The 21,586-nt window shown below is 35.3% G+C and overlaps 1 protein-coding gene and 1 pseudogene across 4 annotated transcripts in view; one reads left to right on the top strand and one right to left on the bottom strand.

Annotated features, from left to right (window-relative positions):
* LOC107610940 (nuclear-pore anchor) overlaps positions 1–7,480 on the top strand; it is a 38,146-nt gene extending 30,666 nt beyond the window's left edge. For 3 of the 4 annotated variants that reach the window (XM_088496354.1, XM_088496355.1, XM_088496357.1), the window contains 8 exons: positions 3,876–4,031; positions 4,110–4,163; positions 4,465–4,531; positions 4,643–4,710; positions 4,792–4,920; positions 5,283–5,384; positions 5,581–5,752; positions 5,934–7,480. In XM_088496354.1, the coding sequence (XP_088352480.1) occupies positions 3,876–4,031; positions 4,110–4,163; positions 4,465–4,531; positions 4,643–4,710; positions 4,792–4,920; positions 5,283–5,384; positions 5,581–5,752; positions 5,934–7,240 (2,055 nt within the window). In that variant the 3' untranslated portion in view covers positions 7,241–7,480. The remainder of the gene's footprint in view (positions 1–3,875; positions 4,032–4,109; positions 4,164–4,464; positions 4,532–4,642; positions 4,711–4,791; positions 4,921–5,282; positions 5,385–5,580; positions 5,753–5,933) is intronic. The other variant, XM_088496356.1, reaches the window with a different exon arrangement.
* LOC148547786 (uncharacterized) lies at positions 402–1,562 on the bottom strand (annotated as a pseudogene).
* Positions 7,481–21,586: the final 14,106 nt, after the last annotated feature.

The following is a 21,586-nucleotide window of genomic DNA, read 5'->3' on the forward strand; positions in this document are numbered from 1 at the left end:
TTCCAAGTTGGCAGGATTCACAATTCAAAGACTCTAACTTAGCATAAGTAGGAACCATAGTTTTAAGTTTTGACAGACTTGGATGACCAAACCGATTATGGAGGAGATTAGGTGATGCAACAGCCGTACAGACCACGGGATGAATTGAACTAAGATGGTGGAGACCTTGTGACTCATATCCTGCACCAATCGTCTTCCCCATTTGACGGTCCTGTATGACAAAGGAATCAGCATTAAATGTGACATAACAATACAGAGATCAGGTAAGTTTGCTGAGTGAAATTAAATTGAAAGGGAAGTTTTTGACAAATAAAACTGAGGTTAAAGACACAGATTCAATAGGTGAGACACAGCCAACTCCTGTGGCAACAACTTTGGAGCCATCTGCTAAAGTAATAAACTTAGGAAATGCAGGTGAAAGAGAAGGCAAAAAGGGATTTGTCACTAGCAACGTGATCCGAGGCACCCAAATCAATTACCCAAGAACTTGAAGTATTACCAGATTGAGAGATGCAAGCTGTGGAATGATTCGAGTAACAGTGGTACCGGGATATGGATTCTGTTTTGCTGCCTGCAGCTGAAGATATTCATTAAATTCTGTTGGAGAAATGGCAATTGGTTAATTGCTAGAAGGTGCAGCAATTGTTTTCTCTTCAATGTGGCCAAACCCTGTCTGAACAACATTGACAGTTTCCTTGGGAAATCCATGAAGGGAATAGCATGTATCTTTAGTATGCACAAGCCGCTTGCAGTAGGAACATTGGGGACGACCGGGGCATTGACCAACTTGACTTCCACGTCCTCCTCGAGCTCCATGAGTTCCTCGACCACCACGAAAACCTGATGCAGTCACCATGGCATTGGCTTCAACTGAAATTGAGGATGAATTAAAGATTTTTGTTGTAGGAATTCTGAGTAGGCGAGTAATCAAGTCGTCCATTGTAGGGACATTCTGGCCAGTAAGGATTTGTTCACGAATATGTTCAAAATCTGGGTGCATTGCACGCAGAACCATCACCATATACAAATTATCCAGCTTTGTCTTGAGGGCTTCTTGAGTGTCAGCTTGTAAAAACAATTTTAACTCCTCCACTGCAGCTTGGGTCTGAGTAACAAAACTGGTCATATCAGGATCAATCTGCTTAAGGGAAGCCAATTTCTGAGCGGAATCTTATAGGTGCTGAATATCATTTGCAAATAAGCTCTGTCTTTTTCCAAAACGAAGAACAGGTCTTAAAAGACCTTAAATTAACCAAGATTGCAGGATCAACTGACTGCCGTAATAATGCACACAACTGATAGTCAAAACTTTCCCATTGAGTTCTATTTTCTTCAGGAATTTCATGGGCAGATTTAGTGAGGTGGTCTGAGAGACCTTGACCTAAGAACCATAATTCAACAGATGTTGACCACCCAAAGAAGTTTTTACCATTCAATTTTTCAGATGTAATTGTGGGAGTACCAGAAAAGGCATAAGTAATTGGTACAGTATTGGACAGTTGAGGATGAATATTTGGGGTTGTTGCATCTTCTGCTGGAGTATTTGCACTAGCAGTGGACATTCTGAATTTTAAGTAAAAGCTGAATTTTAAGGTTCAGATGTTGTATAAAGGGCTATATTTTTTTTATTTATCTTTTTTTTTCAAATAGAAGAGGCTAAGGGACGGTTCACAAGGAAGAAAATGATGGAACAAAAACAAAATTTGAGAAGAGAGATGAAAAATGAACAGGGGTTGAAATAGATGGTTTAAAGAAGATAATGATGGAGTGAACAGGGGCTGAAATGGATGGTTTAAAGAAGATAATGATGGAGTGACTGACTAGAACCTTCTGAGGTTGACTGTAGACTTGATTTTCCCTGATAAGAGCAACAAACTGATAGAACACCACAGACAGTCGTGGCTGATAAACCAGAAAAGAGCTGGAAAACAGAAAAGAACCCTATGCTCTAGATACCATGTTTAGACAGTGATTTAATGTGAGAAGCTTGAGGTTTCTGAACTCCTCCGCTCATATATTTATATACACGAATTAATCATTACAATACCTACTAATGATAAAACACAGTTATTCATAATTGATTCTAATCTAACCTAATTGACTGAATTATCTGAATATAATATCTACAAAAACTTTAGATGTTGGCTTTGTACCTGTCTATTTCCATCATCAGGGTGTAAATTGTGTTATCCTTCTCATGTATTCTGTTTCATGTTGATGCCACCATAGTTGAAGTATTGCAAAGTTTAGTCATATGCTTGTTTTATTTGTGGTACATATGTAATTATGTACTGGAGGAAAGGCTTAGATGCTATCAAAAGCAAGTCTCAATGCTGTCCGTTATTCTCTTAACAAAGCTCTATCCCACTAGATGGGGTGGGCTTCATGAATCCGATGACTTAATTGCGTCTTGTCCATGCATAAGGATTTGACATAGTTTTACATTGGCTGTCAAATGCCTAATACAATCCTCTTTCTTTTCGGGCTTGGAATTGGCTATGTAAACATGCAGACTTGCTGTCTGTTATTTTAAATAAGGAAAATATGAATATAGTTAAAAGTGGTATTTTTATTAACAGTTGACTAGCTAGGTTATCAAACTTCTTTGCCTCTTAAAAAAATTTCCTATGCATTTAATATTGTTGGGAGATGTTAACTGAGCATTGAATTTTACCCTGAATGCTTATGAGAAAATTTTACCACATCCATAAGATGAACAATATGGTATTCGTATGGGATCTGATGTTCAGCAGTAAAATGTCAACAAGTTAAATATTATGAAAGATGAGAAATCGAAATGGATTAGTCGGAACACCAAAGTACGTAGAATTCGAAATGTGTATAGTTGAGATAGTTCATAGTTGGGCTAGTGGCAATCGTAGAGTTGGTAGAATCCTAGGTGGTTGGACATGTAAGGTAATTAGAAGCAACTGTAACAAGAGTTGATCAGACGGAGGGTGGCGCTTGCGCTCGCTGGTCTTGTAGAGGGATCCATTCTGCATTTGCTGTTAGATAACTCTGATTACCATAAAAGTAAAATAGGGAGGATTCAGGCTGAGAATTCTTCAAAATGATGAATCTGATTCTGAATCACAATAATTTTAGATTGCAAAATATATAGGTGAATTATATCAGGTACATGTTAGTCATCTACTCTGTAAAAGTATCTACTAATCTCTTAGTGGTGAGCTGACACAGCTAGTTAGACTGGACTCTGCATGTTAGAATGTGCTCTAACCAATCATTCTATCTTTAACACTATTTTATCCCGGCCTAGAGGGAGACTTTTTTGGATAAAGAAAATGCTTTCTGTTTTCAAGTTTTGGAGAAGAAAAAACTGAAAGTAATTAGACCTCTATGATGTCTTTCTGTTTTGTTCTTAAAAAGATCCTGAATATAGAAAATGCCGAAATTGAAAATAGAACATGAAACACACAAACTAAGTAGATCCTTAGGCTTTATTTGGTAATAGTCCCAAGGCAAAAATACAGAGACACCAGGAGATACAAATCAGTTTGGAGAAGAACATGAATATAAATAGGCAAAATGTCTCTGTCATGGGACCAAAGTAGCCTATTCTTTGTCCTCCAAAAAACTGTGATATGGACAGGGTCATATATTTTGTCTTGTTTTTTCCTTCTCATGACGCTTACCAAACACAGGGTTACTTAGGGTTTATTATAGGCGAAACTGTGAATAATAAAGTAGTAAAAGTTCCATGACAACTAGAAAGTTAACAACTTTCATCTGTGAGGAGTACTAACTTTTATGTCTACACATGCACTTGTTAGATATAATATTCTGTTTTTCTCTATATTAAGATATAGCATCTTGGTATTTATTGTTTATTTACTACTTTTATTTTATCTTATCAGGAAAGACTCAAAGAAAAGGATTCTAAACTAGACGAAATGGGGAAAACTCTTTCTGTAAAGCAGGATTCAGTTGCACGTTTGGAGCAAGACCTATCAAACTGCAGAGTGGAACTAGCAGAGAGAGAAAAGAGAATTAATGATATTACACAATCTGAGGTCTGCATCATATTCTCTCTTATAAAGCTCTGAAGTTCCCCTATTTCTTACGAAATTTTGTTATGATTAATTTCTCAGGTTAGCCTAAAACATGAAGTGGACAGGCATAAGAAAATGCTGGGTTCATGGAAGGTGTATAAAAATCCTTGTTTGAAAAAATGCAAAGTTGTGTGTTTATCATAAAAAGAATAATCGATTTGGATCCTCTAATATGAGAATCTTTGGAAAGTGAGAATATTATTCTTGTTCTAGTTATATGATTTAATTTATTGTTCCAAGGGTGGATAACTTTTCTTATCGCTTTACAAGATTTCTCATGTACTGGATCCTTATCCTTTATCCCTTGTTAATATATTCTCCATTTCTGTTTTTGGTGATATTGTTGTCTTCAACTGTTTTGTTTCATCTTATGTTTCCTTGTCCATAATTACAGATCAAGAATGACTTGTTGTCAAAGGAGGTTCAACAACTTTCAAAGCAATTAGATGAAATCAAACAAGGTTCTTAGTCCCCCCCCCCCCCCCCCTTCCTCTTTCTTCCCTCCTGTCATTTCAATTTTCAAGTTCTATGGATATTTGTGGCTGGAGTATATTTATTATTTGAATTTTCAGGGAAAAAGTTGACTACTGATACAACTGGTGATCATGCAATGAAAGAAGAGAAGGACACCAGAATACAGGTTTACTTGAAAGTGGTTCAACCGTTTATTTTTGAAGAAATTTGATTCAGCATGTATTAATTTTGTTATTTCTATTCCTAGACTCTTGAAAAAACAGTGGAGAGACAACGAGATGAATTAAAGAAGGAGAGGGAAGAAAATCAAATGGAGAAAGGCAGACGAATTAAGACTGAGAAAGCAATAAAGGATTCTTACAACAATGTTGAGCAGGTGTTTTTCCTGTTTCCTAAATTGTTTTTATTCGCATCGCTTAATTAAATATGCATTGTGGTTGCTTCCAATAATGGATTGACGTTGACCCCCTTGCTCATTGTATGTTGTTGTACTTCTCTTTTTGTTTAAAAAAATACAAAAGCTAATCTTGCTCTATTAAAATTTGATTTTTAATAGAAGTTACTTGATACTTAAGTAACTTTATTGTTTGATCTATTTAAGTTTGTGTTCCTTGAGGGTTAATACTTGGTTGTTGCTATGGTTAAGTTACAAAGGGGGATTTGGTTGAGCCAATAATTTGTTGACACCAAACCCTCTTTATTTTCTTACTTCTCTCTTGTTAATTGATTTACTTTCAGGAGAAAGCAAAGTTTATTAATGAACTTGAGAGGCACAAAGAGGCTCTAAAGCGATTATCCGAGGAAGTTGAAAAGGTCAAGGATGTTGGCAATCTTCCTGAGGTAATGATGTAAAATAGTGGTTTGTCTTTCCAAACTAATGTTGGGGGGACTGCTAAGCTAGGATTTTATTGTGATGTTCTGACCCATTGTTGCTTCTATAACCTACGAATGTTTTCAGTAAAAGCTTAAAAAGCAATCTCAGTTCTGATATTGATTTTTTTTTTTCTCCTTTTGCTTTTGGTATAAATTTTCTAAGGGAGCAAATGCAGTTCAACTTCTTTCTGGATCCAATGTTGACAACTTAGCTGCTCCATATGTATCTGCTGTTGAAAGCTTTCAGAAGGAAGCTCATTCAGTATTTTCTGAGCTTGGAGGCCATGTGAACCGTGGTGATGCAACAACAGTTATGGATACTTCTGCTGCTACAGGTTTATTAACTTCAGTTTTTGCAGTGTACATTTAGATTACTTAAAAAACGTGAGCTATAGCGAGAGTCTGGCGAGCAGTAAAACGGTGAACGAAAATTTTCTTGATTTCAAACCAGACTTTCTGCATAAGGAATTTTTATATATCTGTTTATACTAATAATTGTATGCAAACATTTGACAGCTTCGGTGGTACATGCATCAACCCCTAGCGTCATATCCTTGCCAGCTGTTGGTGTAAGCGGTTTATCCCCTAAAGCCACCATAGATAGTGATAAAAGACCTCCATTCTCCCGGCCAAGTGCAGAACCCCGTAAAACTGGTAGAAAATTGGTCAGGCCCCGTCTGGTAAAACCTGATGAGCCACAAGGTGACACAGAAATGTTTGATGCTGAAGGATTAGGTAAGCCTGGGCCTTCTGAGGCAGCACCTCAAACTGGTTTTGCTCCATCTCAGCCTTTAGCTCGTAAACGTGTTGCTACTACCTCTACTACTGAGTTGCGGGAAGAATCAGTTGCAGTTGGTGAGAAAAGTTCTGATGCCCCCATGCTGAAGAAGTCGAAGAGATCAGAATCCCCGGAAGATAATGGTGAAGAACCTGTTACAGAACATGCTGGAACTAATATGGCTTCTGAGGAACTTGAAAGTGGTGAGTTGCCACAAGGCCAAAATGCAGGAGTTGTTGAAGCTCAAAATGAAGACGGCGAAATACCTGTTGTAAAGGATGAGGAAGCCAACAATCCACAGAACTTGGATGGTACTAATCAAGAGGAATTACATGATGACAAGCCCATTGATTTCGAAGAGAATCAGGATCAAGCAGCTGAAGTGAAAATGCAGTCTGATGATATGCACAGGGATCATATTGAGCCAGAAAACCAGCAGTCATCGTTGGCAGTTGGTGGTGAGACAGAAGAGGGAGAATTGTTGCCAGAAACTGGAGAACCTGAGGGTGGTAATGAGGAAAACCAAGATTCTCGGGAAGGTCAATCTGAGCCTGTTAGAACGCCTGAACCTTCTCCAACTAGGGCTGATGATGAAGCTCTCGAGGCCGGTGAGATCAATTCTCCTGAGCTTTCAGGTGATGATAAAAATGATGAGGGTGACTTGACTGAGGAGGCCGGCGATACACTTGACAAGGCGGCCGATGTTAACGAATCAACAACAGTTGAGACTGACAAGGTGGCTGAACCTACTCCCATTGCAAGTGAGGTTGCTCCGACTACTAGTGCTGCAGAAACTAGCTCCTCAAGACCTGTTACAAGGCAATCTACTGCCCATGGCAGTGCCACTGCTGAAACAGACGATGTAAAGCATACATCACCTCTGAACAGTTCATCAACCACCATAAATTTGTTAGAGCGAGCCCGAGAGAGGGCCCAATTGAGACAGGCTGGAGTAGTTTCCACTGTTGGGAGAGCACGTGGAAGAGTTCCGCGTGGTCGAGGTGTACGAGGTCGTGGACGCAGGCCGCCCACTAACGAATCTTGACTCATCAAAGTAGTGTGAATTGTTAATTAGATAGGACAGTATAGAGATAATAGTAGCTGTAAATGAGGCTCAGGTTCACGTAAATGCAATGGTTTATCATGTTCTAAATGATATGTACCCATAATAGGAAGCATATGTTTGTATCAATGGTTGACGTTTTGATAGATTAGATGACACTAGTATTTGTTAATTCATATGCATCAATACTTTTTATAATTTAAAAATTAATTATTTTCAAAATTTGATACGTTATCATCATCTCTATCTTACATAATTTCATTCAAGATTTAAAACATCTTCGTGAAATTAACAAAGGTTCTTATGAAAATCTGCAGCTTTTTTCCTTTTTGGTCTTTGCATCCATCTTTGATTTTGGGGGAAAAAAATTACAGTCATGAATTTGATTTTAATTATAATTAGACTAAAAACATGCTTGATATGTAGGGAGTTAAATTAATTATATTATATAGGATAAATATGAAAGTGTTATTTGTTTATAGGTATTGTGTGATATTATTTAAAAATTGATTAGATAATATATAGATTAATGTTATACTAAAAAATAAGTTTGTAAAAAATATTGTACAGAACAGTAATTTAGCATTTTGTACGCAGTTTAATATAATTATTTAAGAAAATTCAAATACAGAAGAACATATTTTATTTTTTTTAGGAATATAAATTTATTAACTTTTAAGACATTAGTTTTTGATATTGTAGATACATAATCATATCTTTATTTGTTTTCAGTTTTCGCCTTTGGTTTTGTTTACATATTGTTTTTATGTATTGTTTTTTCTCTTGTTTTTTCCTCCTCTTATATGTTCTTTTGATGTTGGTTTTTTTTCTTAAATATTGATTTATTTGTATTTATTAGTATCATTTTTGCTCTACATTTTTATGCCAGTTTTTTTTTTTTTGTTTTTTTTTGTTCTTTTGTTTTTTTGTTTTTTTTGTTTTTTGTTTTTTGTTTTTTGTTTTTTTGGATTTGTTTATACTTCTTTCTCCTTGAAGTTTTGACTGGTGTTATCATCATTTAATAATATTAATATTGGTGAAATCAGTATCTATAACCCTTTTAAAGAAATATTGCTAATGTAAGAATTCTAGTTTTAATGAGCACTATAAATAATGTTTTAATGAAGAGAAAGTATGTACTCTTTATATTTGTAACTAAAAGTTATTAGTTATTACTATTATTATCACAGTTTAACTATAGATGATAGTTGCTTTTAACCATTACCTTTTTATTTAATTGAGTAATGATTCATGCTGTGTGTCGTTATGATGTATATATCTAATTTTCTTTTATATTGCATAAGTTTTTAGTTAATTAGTGCCAACTATGTAAAATTGCTTACATGATACAATTACAAAAAACAATATTGCATAAACTTATTCTATAATAAGTTAGTATCAATTTTTTTTATAAAATATAAATAGATCGATATAAATAGATGATCAATTTGGTATAATAAAAATGTGCATCTTGCGATATTTAAAGATATTATACTCTACTTTTGTTGACATTCTAACTTTTTTTTTTATGCAGGAGTTATGCTTTCATTTTAAACATATTTTTAAGGTTAACTACCAATTTGATATTTGTAAAATTCAACTGCTGATAAAAAAGTTCTTAAAAGATGATTGATAAAATAACTTTTGAATAATTTAAAAATACAAAAAAACTAATAAATATTATATTTTTGTAAGTAATAAAAAAATTTATATTTAGTAAACGATTTATTTATTTGATCTAAATTTTGTGACAATAGTTAAATAAATAAATAAATATTTAAAAGGTACACAAAAAATTAAAAACAAAATTTGATCTCTAAATTTTTATGTTTTAAAAAAATGTGGTCATTCACAATAAAATTTTCTTTTGAAAAAATTCACTTAACAAAATCAAGTCTCTGTATTATGTTAGGTGTAAAGTATACAAAACTGAGTTATGTCTTAGTATCTTGTTTGATTTAAGATAAATACAGAGACTGAAATAATTAAAATTACTAAATTATCTTTGTTAATTAAAAAAAATAAAAACAAAATAAATAGTACACCCTAACACAGAACTTTACACTTAAGTCGTAAATCAAAGATAATGAGGCAATACAACACATAAAAGAAAAGTATATACATAGTATTTGAATAATAATGATATATCTAGGAGCATGTGAAAAAATTTAAACAAAAGACAGTTGTTAACCACACTCGAACCACATTAAATAAGCGAACATCGTATACAGAAACGAAATATATATACACACACAGAGACACACAAGATCCAAAATAATATACATAATAATAATAACTAGTCTTGATTCGCAAAGAAAAGACCAACTTAAACATAATACAAACCAAAAGAGTACAAATGTATCGTGTTTCTCCAAAATAAAATCTCTAAGAGAAAAATGTACAATACAATATTTTAAAAGCAGAGAAAAGTACTGCATAACGAAATAACTTCAAAAGTAAAGTCTTCTTCGCTTCACCAACGAGTCCTGCACTCTCAACGAGATGCATCACGTTCTGTATCTGAAAAACAAAAAATTCACGATGGGTGAGAACCCGAAGGTTCTCAGTAGGATAATAGTTCCAAATAAAGACTATATAAAATACATGAACCCGCTAGACAATTGTAATGTCCAAACTCACAAGTTCAAGCCTAGGATTCAACCAATTTCAACAAGGTCATTTTGCTAAATTCTCAACTCTGTAACTATTGCTGGTCTCAATTAGTTTCCAATATAATCTCAGGATTACTCCTAATATCAAATTATTTAGTCCAGCAATTTTAATCACAAAATAATAATTATACAGGGTTAAATCTTCTAAAGTAATTGTACTCTTTCCATTACTAGTCTCGTCAGTACTAAACAATCATCCCTATCAATATTTTCAATCTCATAAGGCTTAATAATCTCAATAGTCTCATGGAATTATCAATAGTATCATTAGTATCAATACATTATCAATAGTCAGTCTTAACAGAATCAATCACAAACAATACACAATACAAAGCAATCACAAATAGAGAGCAATTACATCAAGTATCATAAATAAGGACTCATCAATTAGGAAAACCAAAACATATGTGAACAACCAAACATTAGCAAACAAATGCATATGATACATTGATAAATTACTATTTTATGGTTTATCTTGTGCTCAATTGAGTGGATTTTATCAACTCTTTATCCACTTATTCATACTATCTGCATGGTTTTACATTTGCCTTCCTAATTATGTGCTTTGATTGAAAACATGCTTCTTTGGTCTTAAGTTCCCTATGTTTAATCCTCTCTTATTACCATTAGATGCCTTGATATGTGTGTTAAGTGATTTCAGAGATTACAGGGCAGGAATGGCTCAGAGAATGGAAAGGAAGCATGCAAAAGTGGAAGGAATACAAGAAGTTGGAGAAATTGCTAAGCTGTCCAGCCTGACCTCTCTGCACTCAAACGGTCATAACTTGAGCTACAAAGGTCCAAATGATGCGGTTCCAGTTGCGTTGGAAAGCTAACGTCCGGGGTTTCGATTTGATATATAATTTGCCATAGCTGCCCCGACGCTAGGTGACGCGAACGCGTGAATGACGCGCCCGCATCGCATCTGCGAACTTCAATCCGCGCGGACGCGTGGACGACGCATCCGCGTCACTTGCCCGCGACCTGAACGTAAGAGAAATCGCAGGGAGCAATTTCTGGGATGCTTTTGACCCAGTTTTTAGCCCAGAACACACAAATTAGAGGCTATAAAGTAGGGGAATGCAACCATTCATAAACAAGCTTTCACATTTACAATTTTAGGAGTAGATGTAGTTTTTAGAGAGAGAGGTTCTCTCCTCTCTCTTAGGATTAGGATTTAAGATTTCTCTTAGTTTTAGGAGTGCCTCTCAATCCCAGGTTCAATGTTCTTTTTATTTATTTTCTCAATTTAATTTATGAATATCCTTGTTATATTTGATTTCTTTTGTTAATGCAATTCGAGGTATTTTCAGATTTAATTTTGCTTTGCTTTATTTATATGAATGCTTTTAATTTAATTTAGATATTTTTCTTTTTGGCTTTGGTTAAATAATTGGAGACACTTGAGTTATCAAACTCATTGTTGATTGAAAATTGGAATTCTTCAAGAATTAATTCAAGTTCCAATAACTCTAACTTTTCCCAAGGAAAGACTAGGATCTGAGGAATAAAAATTAATTCATCCACTTAACTTACCTTCATAGTTAGAGGTTAACAAAGCGGGAGAAAAATCCAATTCTCATCACAATTGATAAGGATAACTAGGATAGGACTTCCAGTTCTTATACCCTGCCAAGAGCTTTTCTATTTATTATTTTAACGACTTATTATCTTACATTACTTGCTCCTTCTTCCCAAAACCCCCAATTTACAAGACTCATAACCAATAATAAGAACATACCTCCCTGCAATTCTTTGAGAAGACGACCCGAGGTTTAAATACTCGGTTATCAATTTTAAAAAGGGGTTTGTTACTTGTGACAACCAAAACGTTTGTAAGAAAGGTTGATTGCTTGGTTTAGTAACTATACTTACAACGAGTATTTATTATAACTTCTAAACCATCAATCTTCAGTTCTTTCAAAATGGCGCCGTTGCCGGGGAATTGCAAACGTGTGCCTTATTATTGGTTATTGTAAATATTTGCTTTTTACTTGTTTATTTGTTTTTATTTTTGTTTTTATTTTTGCTTTTTCGTAAATTAAGAGGTTATTGGTTTTTATTTAGTTATTAAAAACTTTTCAAAAAAATTTTTTCTTGGTGTTCATCTTGATCTTCAAGTTGTTCTTCATGTTCATCTTGACCTTCAAGTTGTTCTTAATTGTTTTCTTCGTTTTGATCTAAAAAAATTTTAAGTTTGGTGTCATTTTATTGTTTTTCTCTTTCCTCATTAAATTCAAAAATTCAAAATTTAAAACTCAAATTTCAAATTTTAAATTTTAATTTTCAAAATTCAAATTTAAAATTTTAAAATTAAAATCTCAAATTTCAAAATCTAAAATTTCAAAATTTAAATTTCAAAATTTAAATCTTTTTCAAAAAAAAAATATATCTTTTTCAAAATTTTATCTTATCTTATTTCAAAAATCAAATTTCAAAAATTTAAAATTCAAAATTTCAAATTTCAGATTTCAAAATTTAATTTTCAAATTCCAAAATTTAATTTTCAAATTCAAAATTTTAATAACCTTTTAATTTAAATTTATTTTTATTTTTGTTTTTAATTTTTATTTGCTACTATGAACTCTCACCCCTTTGGCTATGAGTCTGGTTACCATTATATTGTAGGAAGAGGAAATTACAATGAAAACAGGCATCAAGGTTGGAACAATCAAAGATGGGAGGAGCCACAAGGATTTGATAAACCCTCATGGCAACAACCACCTCCAATGGACTATCAACAACCACCACTATATGCCTACAAACCCTCTCCTCAACATGACTTTGGACCACCATACTCGCAAGCCCCTCATCACCAAACACCACCATATGACCCTAACCCACATCCACCATACCAACCACCATATGAACCAAATGAACCATACATAGATCCACCCCAACCTCCATTGGATAACAATACACTCATCGCTAACATCATTGGTCTCACCTCTACACTCCAAAATCTTATATCCCGCATGAACCAACCTTCTACCTCCAATATTCAACCCGCAAGCTCCAGTGCACTTCCATCTCAACCACAGAATGATCTCTCCATCCCATCACCACCATCCATGGAAGAGCACCCACATCCATCAATCCGAGAGCAACATGATCCCAATGATGCTATTGACATGGAACAAGAGAGAAGGGATCATCTTCGCGAATCCATACTTCATAAGGAGCTAGAGGAGGCACTAAAGGTGAAGGTAGAAGAGACCTCTGCAGATGGAGGAGTAGTTGAAGGGAGTTATCATAGAAAAGTCACCATCAAGGAGGAGTACGATTTTATACTTAAACAATTGGATCAAGCGATAAATCGATTGCCTTCCCAACGTTCAGACATTCAAGGAACCCCCATGGCTTCATGTGGACAATCTAATGAAGAACGTAGTATGAAGGAGATATTAGAAACTCCGGTGGACAGCAAGGAGCATGAATTTGTACTGGAACAAGTGGAGGAAGCCGGAATTATTGAAGAAGAAGAAGTGGTTGAAGACTTAGGAGATGCTGAACCTCCTTGGGAAAGTCAAGACATAGAGCCTCCCTCAAAGACGTTTAAAATTGATGTTGAAGAGGGTGTACAACCTCCAAGACATATCATGGTTGAAGACTTTAAAGAGGTTGATCAAGAGATGGATTCAATCATTGATGAATTCTTATCCGCAATTGAATCCTCTCCCATTGAACTTGACATGGAGATGGAAGAAGAAAAAGCACAACCTCCCACACTCTTGGTGAACAATGAAGAAGAGATTGAATTGGAAGACAGCTACCAAGAGGAAGAGGTTGAAATTGAAGAAGCTTGCAAAGAGGTGGAAGCTGTTAAAGAAGAGCCCAGGGGAATGGGGCTTGAAATCACCTTGCCAAAGTTATTGGAGACCCCTCCCCCTAAATTGCCATCATCCTTCACAATATTCAAGTGGGTAAAATTGATATCCCTTACCTTTCTAATTCTACTTGAATATGGGCTATTGGAGACGGATGGTCAACTTAGAGCTCTTTGTGACATTAAGAGTAAAAGGAAGATGGTCAGTGGTAAGAATTGTCCTGCAAGGTTCATTATGGTTGGAAGCTTTAAGTTTAAACGCAAAGGTTGGTATAAAACTCAACTGAATGGGTCTAGGAAGCTGTTTGGATGTCTCAGTAAGAATTTCGAATGTTCACCACCCAAGTGGAAAAATGATGATCAACAAGAAGATGGGTGCAAAGGCAAGGTCTGGGACCCCAGAATTCAATCTAGAAATCAGCACTCTTGGGGCCTTGTCACTTGCTTTAACTTATTTGAAGGCTTTCTGCACCTAGTTTGGGATCCCGGAGGCTGTTGGCATTCTAAACATTGGTGGAGATTTCTGGATGAGTTCAAGCATAAGCTACCATAACAGGAAGCTCATCACATGTCCAACTTAAGGACTTTAACTAAAAGTGCTAGGTGGGAGACAACCCACCATGGTATGATCGTCCCTTTTTAAGTTTTAATTCTAGTCTGTTTTGTTTGTTTTCGAGTTTTATTTTATTTTATTAAACCTGGAGTTTTGCATAACATTCATATTAGCATTGCATTCTGCATACTGCATTATTTAAAAAAAAAAAAGCATGCACGCGACGCGGCAGCGTCGCCAACGCGTCCGCGTCGAGTGGGAATACTGGCCTCCCATGCGACCGCGTCAATCACGCGGCCGCGTGCCCTGGAATTTGACGTGAAAATGGTGCACGACCGAAAGTTGTGCTAGAGTGGTGCTGGATTGGTGCTGAACGCACAACCCTTCCCACGCGGACGCATGACCGACGCGTCCGCGTCATATGCTTATACTGGCCACTCACGCGATCGCATGCCCCACGCGATCGCGTCGCCCAATATTTGGCATTCAATGATTTTGAACAGAGAGTTGTGCGAGCGCGAGGCTGCCCTCGCGCCAGCAGCATAAAACGGGTCACGCGACCGCGTCAATCAGTTTAAGCGCAAGTCGCGCGACCGCGTCGCTTGCGCCGCACAGCTCATCCAACTCTGCCAAAATATCTTATATTTTTCTTTTCCAAATCCTTATTTTTTTATCTTTTCTTATTTCTTTCTTATTTCTTTCTTACTTTATTTATTTCCCTTCTCATTCTTCTTATCTTTTATTTTATTTAAGTTATTTGCATACTTTCATTCATTGCATTATAATTTTGTATATTTTTATTTTCTTTTCTAAATTTATTATTTTCCATTGGTGTTCAAATGTTCTTATTCAACTGCTATATCTTTTCTGGTATTATCTTAGTGCTTATGACTTGTTTTATTCTGATTGGGTAACATTATTTAAATCAATGCTAATCTTTTATGATACTTGTACTTCTCTTGCATTGATATGAACTTATACTATCTTGCATTACCCACATTTCCCTCTCCTTTGTTGCAAATTCTGCACCACTGGTATGCCATGGCTTCTATTGTTTTCTCACGTACATGTTGAAGCTTCCACGTAAATGAGACCCTTATCATTTGGCATTAACACCCATATTTTATTTATTTTCTATCTTTTGGGTTACTTTTCTTCTTTTTCTCTTCTTTTAGGCTGGCCACCGAAGACGGAAAAAGAGAGAAACCTCTAAAAGGGGAGACAAACAAGTCCATCTGCACAATCCTTGAAGAAAAGCATCAGTTGGAACAACCCGTCCACCTGCACATCTCAGCATGCACCGAGGACGGTGCAATCTTTAAGTGTAGGGAGGTCGATACCGATCTCCATGGGTTAGTATTTTCTTATCAACACCAATATTTTATTTTCCTTGTTAGTTGTTGCATTTGCATGTTTGATTGCATATTTATTTGATTTTGTGCATATTTTACCACTTGGTTGAAGTAATATTTTCTTTTTCAAGAAACCTTTTAGAGAATTTCACTAATTTGAAAAAAATTTTATGTTAAAACTTGTTTGGAAGTTGTATTTGGAACATGATTTTTGAGCTAAAGAACACACAACCTGTGAGATTTGAGCTTATTTATATGGTTACATTATTTAACCATAAATATTTTATTCTTGTGTGTTTACTTCTCTATAATTGTGATCTTTACTTTGTTTCAGTCTATATGTCTAATATTTAGTGTATCTACATGTTTGCATATGATTGAGGCCATTATTTGATTTTAGCTCACTTATCCCAAATAAGCCTACCCTTTACATCACCCTTGTTAGCCACCTTGAGCCTTTTAATCCCCATTTGTTCTGTATTTTACCACATCACTAGCCTTAAGCAGAAAAATAATTAAATATCCCAATTGAATCTTTGGTTAGCTTAAGATAAGGATTGTGCAACAATTATGTGTGGGGAAACTGTGGGAACTTGGGTTAATAAGGGAATGTATCATGTTTCTAATTTTGAATATTGGAAAATTTGGGTACCTACTCATGTAAAACAGGAAATTAAAAATTCCATATGCATTGATATGTTATTCTAGTTTTTATGTCTCTCTAAAAAAAAAAAGAGAAAAAGAAAAAAAAAAGAAAAAAAATATATATATAATATAAATAAATAAACAAGGGGACAAAATTACCCCAATGTTAAGTTAATAAAAGATCAATGCATATGTGATAAAATTAAAGAAAAATTGATACATGAGTATGTAATGCAAAAGTGAAGACTATGGGTAGCTAGGCATGATTCTAGAGTTATATAGAGTATATGTATGTTAGGTGAAAGCTTAGGTTAATTAAAGATTCAATTTATAAAGCTCACTTAGCCATATACATATATCCTTACCCTTACCTTAGCCCCATTACAACCTTGAAAGACCTCATGATGTTTGCATTGGAACATTAAATATTTGTTGATTGGTTAGATGAAGAACAAAGTTTAGAAAGCATGATTAGAGAAGAGTAGAGTGAATTACCCTATACACTTGAGTGATTAAAGTGCATATACACTACCAGTAAGGGTTCAATGCTTAATTCTATGTTCCCTGCTTTCACAAGCTATCTTCCTACAAGTTTACTTGTCTTTTGTTGTATGATTTAGATTAGTGGAATTTGATTTATATTTGTCTTGAAAAACTTATTTACTTTTAACCAAGTAGGTAGAAACATTCTGCATGTAGTTGCATTCATACAGATAGGTTACATTTCATACATTCTACCATTCCTCTTCATCTTTATAGCTTCTCTTGAGCTTAGCATGAGGACATGCTATTGTTTAAGTGTGGGGAGGTTGATAAACCACTATTTTATGGTTTATCTTGTGCTCAATTGAGTGGATTTTATCAACTCTTTACCCACTTATTCATACTATCTGCATGGTTTTACATTTGCCTTCCTAATTATGTGTTTTGATTGAAAACATGCTTCTTTGGCCTTAAGTTCCCTATGTTTAATCGTCTCTTATTACCATTAGATGCCTTGATATGTGTGTTAAGTGATTTCAGAGATTACAGGGTAGGAATGGCTCAGAGGATGGAAAGGAAGCATGCAAAAGTGGAAGGAATACAAGAAGTTGGAGAAATTGCTAAGCTGTCCAGCCTGACCTCTCTGCACTCAAACGGTTATAACTTGAGCTATAGAAGTCCAAATGATGCGGTTCCAGTTGCGTTAGAAAGCTAACATCCGGGGCTTCAATTTGATATATAATTTGCCATAGCTGCCCCGACTCTAGACGATGCAAACGCGTGAATGACGCGCCCGCGTCGCATCTGCGAACTTCAATCCGCGCGGACGCGTGGACGACGCCTCCGCGTCACTTGCCCGTGACCTGAACGTAACAGAAATTGCAGGGAGCGATTTCTGAGCTGCTTTTGACCCAGTTTTCAGCTCAGAACACACAGATTAGAGGCTATAAAGTGGGGGAATACATCCATTCATAAACAAGCTTTCACATTCACAATTTTAGAAGTAGATGTAGTTTTTAGAGAGAGAGAGGTTCTCTTCTCTCTCTTAGGATTAGGATTTAGGATTTCTCTTAGTTTTAGGAGTGCCTCTCAATCCCAGGTTCAATGTTCTTTTTATTTATTTTCTCAATTTAATTTATGAATATCCTTGTTAGATTTGATTTCTTTTGTTAATGCAATTCGAGGTATTTTCAGATTTAATTTTGCTTTACTTTATTTATATGAATGCTTTTAATTTAATTTAGATATTTTCCCTTTTGGCTTTGGTTAAATAATTGGAGACACTTGAGTTATGAAACTCATTGTTGATTGAAAATTGGAATTCTTCAAGAATTAATTCAAGTTCCAATAACTCTAACTTTTCCCAAGGAAAGACTAGGATCTGAGGAATAAAAATTAATTCATCCACTTAACTTACCTTCATAGTTAGAGGTTAACAAAGCGGGAGAAAAATCCAATTCTCATCATAATTGATAAGGATAACTAGGATAGGACTTCCAGTTCTTATACCCTGCCAAGAGCTTTTCTATTTATTATTTTAACGACTTATTATCTTACATTACTTGCTCCTTCTTCCCAAAACCCCCAATTTACAAAACTCATAACCAATAATAAGAACATACCTCCCTGCAATTCCTTGAGAAGACGACCCGAGGTTTAAATACTCGGTTATCAATTTTAAAAAGGGGTTTGTTACTTGTGACAACCAAAACGTTTGTAAGAAAGGTTGATTGCTTGGTTTAGTAACTATACTTACAACGAGTATTTATTATAACTTCTAAATCATCAATCTTCAGTTCTTTCATGCATGCCTGTCCTACTGGCTGTGAGCTCACTTGTCAGTTATAATGCCAAACCCAAAACACATCTGATAGCTAACCCAGATATGGAATACTACAACACGGAGCAAGTGAGATGAAGCCACGATCCTTGCATCTTACCCAGGCAATTAATCAATGATCATTTTCATAATTCATCATAACTCACCCAAGCAATTAATCAATTGGAGGAAATCCTCAACCTCTCTAATTCGTGAGTGGGATAAGACCACCGTCCTTACCATGAACGGGACGAACCATCATTCCCACAACATCACACCATAACCACGAAACAAGCGGGATGAAACTACTGTCTTTACCCAATGCAGGTGCAAAAACCATACACAAGTGGGACGAGCCCACGACCTTGCCAATCAATAATCATGATCAATTTTAAACACGCAAGCGGGATAAAACCATTGTTCTTGCCAAATCAGTCATTTAGACCACAATCAGTGATAATCATTTACTTTAATCAATTTTATCAGTTATTAGATTCATTAACCTCAGTTCTTTATTAAATACTCAATTTTGTTCTCTCGTGAGCAAGATAACACCACCGTCCCCACAACAACTACCTCGCAACACTGAGCAAGCGAGACAAAACTCATGTCCTTGCATCTACCAGGTGCAAGTGTCTCATAAATCAATTCTTTCTCAAAAAATAATTCATTAAAATTCATCATATCTACCCCCAGCAACACTTATAATTATCATCGACCAATCCCATTATCCTCATCAAATTCACCACTAATCATATTTGCTAGTATAAGTATATCTCATTCATAGTTTTATCATAAGCCTCATATCAATTTTCACTCAACCACAATAATAATTTCAACCAACCATAACCCCATTTGTCTATCTATTAATTAGTATCATTATCTCATGAGCGGGACTAAGTCATCGTCCTCATTGCGGGTAGGACAAATCTCTATCCCCGCAATAGTTTCATCCGGTTAACCAAGTGTTTATCCAGAAATAATTCAATTTAATTCATTATATTCCTCCCCGGTGTGTTCAAAGCTTAATAATTAGATATTCAACTCCATATTGAGGTTAAAGGGATTACAGACTCGCCGAAAAGGCAAAATAGTTCAAAATCAGTGTTTCTGAAAAATGAGCACAGTCGTGCATACGCATGATCCATGCGTACGCACGATTTCAATTCGGGATGCACATCATGCATATGCATGCCTCGTGCGTACGTTCAAATCCCAATTCATGCGTACGCATGCATGGTGCGTACGCGTAGAATCCACCACTTTTCAATTCTATTTCAATTTCATGCGTATGCACGCCCTGTGCGTATGTGCAAGTTCATTTTCATGCGTACGCACGATAGGTGCATACGCGCGATTTCAATTCTGCCAAAAACACTATAAATTCAGTTTTTCACACTCATTTTTCAAACATCAATAACTTTTGTTACAAAAATCAATTTTCAACCGTTCTCGAAAAGTTTTAAAGTTCTCTTCAATTTTAATTCAAGATAATTTTTACCCAAATCTGAACTCCGTTTGCCAAGTTATGTCCCGTCGAAGTTGGTCAAAAATACGTTTTTATCCCAATTTTCTGCAAAATGTCATTTTGTACATTCTGAAGTAATTTCATTTCAAAACCACCCCAAACCATTTCTAGGCATCCTCAACACTCATTTATCAATTCTCAATCACTTCATACTATCCAAACCCAAAGCACCACTTCCATTTCAATTAACCCTCTCGTTACTCAACAGCAATATCAACCAACACTCAAACATATCAATTCACACAATTTAGTCAATTAAGACCTCCGGCCACAAATTCACTCAACAATTTTCAATCAACTTATCGGGATGCTTTCGAACACGGCCTCTGGCCCAATTCACCACTCAATAATCATTAAGAGGCAATTCAATTCACAATATCTATTCCATCACAATCATTTAGCTATACCATTTACAATTCAAAATCACAACTTCATCCATCATTCAACACAAGCATTCACACTAATCCCTCAATAATTCATAACAATATTTATTTCCATTAAATCTTATCCTAGGGGCAATTAACCTAGATTTTTACATAACCTTACATTAGGTCTACCCGGAACTAAAACCGTATCTTATTGAAGGCATTTTCCAACCTTTGAATTTCCTCTCACAAATAAAACCCAAGCTTCAAGCAATGCCACCAACCGTCCACTAAGTGCTCCAAGATCAACCCAAGTGTCTAACTCGCACCCAAATTGAGCCCTTGAATATTTTTTCTCCATCAATCAAAGTCAAGCACTCAAGCAACTCAATTCACATTTCAAGCTAGGATTTGCACATAAAAGGGGGATCAAAAGGAAAAGAATTCCCTTACCTTAAGCCACGTGTTCATAGATTAAAACCTGGCTAGAAGTTGTGCTTGAGCTTCTCCTAAAGCATCAAAATTAAAAATTTCAACACCACTCTAACCAAAACGTATTTTGAGTGGAAAAATAGAAAATGGGTCAAAGTTCTCACAAGTACTCACCACAATACTTAGATAAAAATGAAGAAGAAGATGAGACAAACGTGTAGTCACAAACAAGTTGTCAATCGGAGCTATGATTTGGAAGTTTTGTAAATTTAAAGTTTGGTATGAATAGTGTTTAGGGCATTTGTTTCTTCACTCTCTTCTCCTCTTCGTGCCCTCTCTCTCTCTCTCTCAAAGTGGGGGATGAGGTGCAGAATTTGCTAACTAAGGTAAGTATTTATATCATGGACTTAAGTGCCCTACCTTAGAACAAAATATTTAAAATATATGTCTGGGTTTTTATTCTACATATTTTTTCTTATCATTTTTACAGTTTTAATTTTCTCACTCACAGTACCGATCAAACTTATGCCAGTACAGTAAATTTTAATGTCGGTACACGTTTTTTCGCAATTAATTATATTTTTTGTGCTCAATTTATTTTCTAAATAAAAATTTTACTGGTAATATTTCAAACTATAAATTTTAATTTTCTA

This window comes from Arachis ipaensis, chromosome B8, assembly GCF_059453495.1.
Source record: "Arachis ipaensis isolate K30076 ecotype BB chromosome B8, ASM5945349v1, whole genome shotgun sequence".
Classification (NCBI taxonomy): Eukaryota; Viridiplantae; Streptophyta; class Magnoliopsida; order Fabales; family Fabaceae; genus Arachis; species Arachis ipaensis.